At 27.9% G+C, this 6,714-nt stretch overlaps 2 protein-coding genes across 2 annotated transcripts in view; one reads left to right on the top strand and one right to left on the bottom strand.

The window, feature by feature from the left end:
- Positions 1-443: 443 nt before the first annotated feature.
- Positions 444-3,312, top strand: LOC108755575 (MKI67 FHA domain-interacting nucleolar phosphoprotein-like). The gene is made up of 4 exons (XM_018498659.1): positions 444-658; positions 1,947-2,153; positions 2,887-2,995; positions 3,063-3,312. Exons 1-4 carry the CDS (start codon positions 521-523, stop codon positions 3,305-3,307), a joined length of 699 nt encoding a protein of 232 aa, XP_018354161.1. The 5' UTR covers positions 444-520; the 3' UTR covers positions 3,308-3,312.
- A 520-nt stretch (positions 3,313-3,832) lies between these two features.
- LOC108755574 (homeobox protein Hox-A10a-like) overlaps positions 3,833-6,714 on the bottom strand; it is an 8,182-nt gene continuing 5,300 nt past the window's right edge. The window contains exons 3-4 of the mRNA XM_018498658.1: positions 4,019-4,176; positions 3,833-3,949 (exon numbers count right to left, since the gene is read on the bottom strand). Of these exons, the coding sequence (XP_018354160.1) occupies positions 3,860-3,949; positions 4,019-4,176 (248 nt within the window). The 3' untranslated portion in view covers positions 3,833-3,859. The remainder of the gene's footprint in view (positions 3,950-4,018; positions 4,177-6,714) is intronic.

Below are 6,714 nucleotides of genomic sequence, written 5' to 3'. Positions count from 1 at the left end.
AGCGACTTCTACCTAGGGAATTTTTTATTTTTTCTTCTAGCGCTATAATTGACTCGTGTGCAATTGCAAACTTCTCACTTTCAGTATTAAAATAGATCACGTGATCAAAATTGGTGCTTGAAAACTAATGAAATACTATAGTATATGTAACGCATACTATAATATTTCTCTAGTTTTTCGTATGCGATACTTTTCAAGAATAGGGATCCTGAACATAGCTCTATGAGTGCTTTCCATTTGATGACACAAGTCGACACAAATGTCATTCTATCTTTGTAGAACAGAAAAAGAAAGAAGTAAGATAGGAATTTAGATGGCGTTACTGAGCAACTTATTCATTTCGCGCATGCGCATTCCATTTTGGCCAACAAAATCAGGAGAATTGCGCTACTGTATATATTGTGACGGAAGCTGTGCTTCGGTTCTCTTACTCTCTCTCTCTCTCTCTTTAGCGTCTTTCTCTGATTGTGTTCTGCACGTGTAGATGTCAAATAGATTATTTTAATTGGTTAAAAAAAATATGAAAGTAAAGAAAGAAGACGCGACGTTCAAGGAATTGGTCTTGAGGAAAAATGTCAAGAACAAACAGAATATATCGAAGCCAAAAGCAGGTGCCAGTCTCGAGAAAGCTGTGAAAAATGTCAAACAAATTTTTAAGGTATCGACATAACCTCCATAAAAACGTATTTATCATACGTTGCTTCATCTAAACAATTTTTAGAAGTTCAACGAGACTGATCGTCACTGGCTTTTTTTGTTTATTAGAATTAGAATTTTTGATAACCAGATGTACCCTATATACACACATATATGTGTATATATATATATATATACACATACATACATACACACACACACACACACACACACACACACACACACACACATACACATACACATATATTCCTTAATACAAACCTTTGGATTATTTGTGCCCTGCGCATTTATTTTCTTTGAAATATAAGAGCATCTTTAAATACCAATCTCTTTTCTATTCGTAAAAAAAGTTTGACATCTAGAGAACAAGTTTTGTACGTACTGGCCTCAATTCACTCAATTCATGCGTATCTTTTAACTAGAATAACTTCAGAATTCACCTCTGAGTCTTAAATGACCAGTGTGTATAAAGTGTAACTAAAAAAAATTTTTTTTCTTTATTTTCAATTCTTATTTGTACTGTGGGAATATTTTGCGATAAAGTAAATTATAAGTTTTTTTTAACACAATAGCAATAATAAAGTGTATTGTTTAAAATATGAATGCAGTATATATTCACAATTTATAGTATTCATGCATATTAAAAAACATTTAGATTATTAAATACCTAAATTTTTTGGACAGTCAACATTTAAACTATTTTTTTCTTTTGTAATTTGGAATGTCAACTTTAAGATATTGAAACATATTTTTCTTTTAAATGTTTTTGTTTCAAAGTTTTACATTTTTATATGAAAAGATGCATTATTCTTATTTTATTAACTTTATTTAGTTATAACAATTTATGTACAATTTGTTATAAATATACAACTTTATAAATATTCAAAATGTACGTAAAAATCATTTCATCATTTTTATATAGTTGTAAAAGTGATGAAAATTAATCTAGAATAATTGAACGTAGTAAGAGCGCCCAAAATTAAGGTGTGTACTAAGGAATGTAACTGTTTAAGAATAATGTAATTGTTTAAAATACACATGTCACCGCAAAATTTAATAGAAATATACTCATTTGACGTGTTTTCACTCAAAACGAAAGAATCCAGCAGAAATCATGTCAAACAAGTATATTTTTATCCAATTTTGTAGTGGCATGTGTGTATTCTAAATAATTACCTTTTGATATTTTTCAAATTGATATAATTGTTTTAATGAGATTCTTAATATGAATTTATATTACTTGAATAATAAATGTTAATTACATTTAGCAATAAATGTTCTTTTTGTAGAAAAAGAGAGCAGAAGCTAAAGCGGCCATAAAAAAGGAAAACAGTTTAATAAAACTTAAACCTAAACAATTCAAACCACAGAAATTTAAAAATAGAGGAATAGTTTATGTAGGACACATACCTCATGGATTTTATGAAGAACAAATGAAAGACTATTTCAAACAGTTTGGGAATATAACGCGAGTTCGAGTGGCAAGATCCAAAAGAGTATGTATATGTTTATAAAATGAATTGTAAACTAGGACATCTAAATATTTACTAATCTAAGTATATAAATAATGAGACTATGGGAGTTAGCAACATGGAAGTGTGCACACACACACACACACACACACACACACACAAATGCAAAAAACAAAAATTTAATTTATTTAATCGACATAAATATTGTGTCGTAACACTGTTAAAATTATATTAAACAGTTAAGCGTACGTTTTGGTTGTGTATTTTGAATCATCCTCAGTGAATTCTATTAAAATATAATAATTTATAAATACCGTATATATTTCATTAATATAAATTCTAATATATTTTATTAATATACATTCTTGCGAATGCATAGTCCATGAAAGAGAAGCAATCAATAATTTCTCACAAAATCGTTCCAACACAGTTACATGGTTGGCAGAAGCATGAAGCATAGCAACATATTTTCACTAATTATGAAAAAAAAAAACCGAAAGACCTCAGTGTCCAGATTATGATAGCCATCTATTAATAATGCAAAAAATTTTTTTAATGAATTAAATGAAAAAAATTAGTGACTGTGTGATACAAACATGTCACTGCTGTGTAACATCCAAAATTTAAAAAAAGGCTAATTCCCATGGCCCCATTATTTGTGTTTTATTGTTCTAATTGACAGGAATTCATTATTGTTAATTTTTTAATTGTAAATTGTTTTATAATTGTAATAAGCTTTATAAAAATATATTTTTAGACTGGAAAAAGTCGCGGCTACGGTTATATTGAATTCCTCCACTCACAAGTTGCTAAAATTGCGGCAGACACAATGAACAATTATCTAATGTGTGGCCGATTATTAAAAGGTATTTAAAATTGTATTAACACTGTTAATTAATTGTTTTTCATTATTTATAAATATATGTTTTTCAGCTACATACATTCCACCCGAGAAGCAACATTCTGGATTTTTCTTAGGCATAAATTGGTCAGAAGATAAATATCCTAGACTCAAAAATAGAAGACAAACAACTCTAAGTAGAAACCGTCTTCAAAGTGCTGGAGATCATGAGAAATATATTCAAAGCTCGCTTGATAAACTTTCTGCATTAGAAGGTAAATTGCAAGATAAAGGGATCAGCATAAAATTTCAACCTGTTGACATATCAAAAATGTAACTTTTAAAAATGTAATTTAGCTCTAGTTTATTTATAATTAAGATTTAATTTGTAATTTGTATTTGTATTAAATAAACTTAATAAACAATAGGAAATTATTTTATTATTAATTATTAATACTTTTTTTTAAATATTATTAATACAGAGCTTTACTATACCTATAACATTATTATAGTAAAGTTTTTAAATTTTTATTTTTTAAGTAATTTGTGTGTATCTATAAATTATTTTTTCACCAAACGCAAGTCCGTAATTTCTTAATTGTCAGAAATGTGACGACCTCTTCTGCATATGTTTGGGATCTACAATTTAAACGTAATTCGAATGGTTTATCAGAAGAGATTGATATGGTAAAAATACTATCGATAGTTTATCATTACTTTTCAAGAGATATTAGCTTAAATAAAATCCGTTATGTCTTCTGAATGAATATAAACTCGAATCTTTGGTACAGAGAGTAAACACGCAATTCTTTATGCCACAATCGTCACAAATAGAAATTATATACAATTAAAATTTAAATATATTGAATAACGATTCGAGAAATATATGTCACGATACAGTGGTTGCTTCCTGTACGTTCGCCGTGTTTCCTTTCGTTCGTTTCCATTTCATACGTCTATTTTGAAACCACACTTTCACCTGTAAAAAATATATTTAATGATAAAAAGATAAAAATTCTGTATTCTATAAAAATTGTTTATATTGTACCTGACGTTCCGTTAAATCCAATGCTACAGCAATTTCATAGCGGCGCAAACGTGTCAAATAATTACTATGTGCGAATTCGCATTCAAGATGTCGGACCTGTTGCTTTGTAAACGCAGTTCTCTCTTTCCGCGGCTTATCGCTTGTTCTTTTCGTTGTTTCTACAATCAATAGAAATGAAAAAATATATGTATATATACATATATATATATTTTTACATATATATGTATATATATATTTTTTCTATATATACAGGGTGAACCAGAGTCGTTGAACCAGTTTTTTACCCTATAAGAAAATTATCGACACGCACGTTATAATCCAATAGATATGAAATTGATAATTTTCTCATAGGGTAAAAAGCTGGTTCAACGACTCTGATTCACCCTGTATGTGTGTGTGTGTGTGTGTGTGTGTGTGTATATATATATATATTTATATACAAGCAATATATAAACATATATAACAAATCAAACTAATCAAGACTACTTATAAATCAAAGAAGTGGGAAAGATACGGGCAGTAGGAGTCAAAAGCGCAGATGTCGCGCAAATAATATATCTATGAAGTGTGAAACTTCTTTATTCACTAAATCGCGCTTACATGTTTCGGCTCACTTTTGAGCCTTCTTCAAAAACAACACAAACTAACATAAATAAACCGTGAATAAAAAATTCTATTATGGTGAATTCCCCTATCTCGAAAATTTAAATATTAGAATTAAAAAGAGTGAAAGAAAAAGAAAAAAGAAAAATGAACGAAAATAAGGAAATAATGATAATATCGAAATAGAGAATATGAAAAACTAATTTATCAAAAATTTCAAAATTACAATTAATTATTCCGCTCACCCTGATCACAAATCACAAACTATATCGCAAACATTACTATGAATTATTCAAAAATCGATTCTCGATATTTTACTCAGTTAATATCGGACACAGTGAGTGTCTGATACTAACACTTTTAGTTTTAACTAATATTATTGAAGCTTACAAATGAAAAATTTTACATTGAAACGCTAATCAATTCTATGAAAATGAAAGTTGGAAAATAATCAAAAACTAAAAGTGACTCATTATGTCTGATACTGACTGGCCAAAAATATAGAGAACCGATTTTTGAATAATTAGTAATAAAACATAATATTATATTAGTAATAAACATCGTAATGTTTGCGATATAGTTTGTGATTTGTGATTAGGGTGAGCATCCTTATTTTTGGGATAATTAATTATAATCTGAAGATTTTTAGTTTTTTATATTCTCTATTTTGATATTTTCATTATTTCCTTATTTTTGTTCATTTTTCTTTTCTTTTTCTTTCACTCTTTTTTCATTCTTTTAATTCTGGTATTTAAATTCTCAAGGTAGGGGAGCTCACCGTAATAGAATAATTTTTTATTCACAGTTTATTTATGTTAGTTTGTGTAGTCTTTGAGGAGAACTCAAAAGTGAGCCGAAACAAGCGCGTTTTAGAAAGAAGTTTCACACTTCATAGATATATTATTTGCGCGACGTCTTCTGCGCTTGACTCCTACTGCCCGTATCCTTTCCAGTTCTTATATATATATATTACAAAACTTACATAAAAGAAATGAAAAAAAAATATATATATATTTTTTTTCTATATATACAGGGTGAACTAGAGTCGTTGAACTCGTTTTTTACTCTGTAACAAAATTATCGACTGCACACGTTATAATCTAATTAGGTATGAAGTCGATAATTTTTTCATAGGGTAAAAAGCTGGTTCAACGATTCTGATTCACCCCGTATGTAGAAAATTGAAAAATATAAGCTAAAAAAAAAAAAAATTTTTTTTCTTACTTTGTGAATCTGTCACGTATCAAGAAAAAATGTGTGAAAATTTTTGACTATCTACAATATATCGTGAAAGTTTAGAATTTTCTTTACAAAATCATTCTTTAAAAATGTTTCTATGATTTTTTGTTTTTGAATTATTCGCGAGTTGAATAAAAAGGAGCATTCTGACTTTGATTGCTCATAACTTCATTAAAAATCATCGTACTGGAATTAAAAAAACAGGTTCTTAAAGCTAAAACATTAGCTCTATAGAGAGACTATCATGCTAATTTTTTAAATGTAAAATGTATAAAAATTTGAGTTAAAAATGTGATATTATTATTCTTATATAATCATTGCGCAATGGAAAAAAGGATAGTAATATCACATTTTTAGCTTAAAAGTACATACATTCCTTCTTTTTTTTTTTAAATCGGAAATTACACTTGATAGAGCGTTTTAGCATTAAGAATCTGTTTTATTAATTACGGTACGATAATTTTTAATGGAGGTATGAGCAATTAAAATCAAAATGCTCGTTTATTTAATCCATGTGTAACTTAGTAACAAAAAGTTTTAGAAATATTTTTTAAAAACGAATTTTTAGGAAAAACTTTAAAATTTGATTATCAAAATTTGAATATCACGATTCTCTAACTTAAAAGTTACAATAAAAGATAAAAAGGCTTGAGAGAACAGGCACTGTCCAAAGTGCGCAAATTGTTCAAAGAATTCTTTCAATATAAAAGTTAAATTTATTGAAGAAACGACAGAATAATAAAAAATCGTTAAATAATAATAATTTTCGTACGTTTCAGTTAGTCTTCTAACCTTTCAAGAAAAAACTTTAAGCTTTCACGTCAGATAGTCAAAAATTTTGCAACAAATATATT

The sequence above is a fragment of the Trachymyrmex septentrionalis genome, unplaced genomic scaffold, assembly GCF_001594115.1.
Source record: "Trachymyrmex septentrionalis isolate Tsep2-gDNA-1 unplaced genomic scaffold, Tsep1.0 scaffold89, whole genome shotgun sequence".
Classification (NCBI taxonomy): Eukaryota; Metazoa; Arthropoda; class Insecta; order Hymenoptera; family Formicidae; genus Trachymyrmex; species Trachymyrmex septentrionalis.
The sequence above is the reverse complement of the archived record's forward strand: the minus strand, read 5'-3'. Positions and strand labels throughout refer to the sequence as shown.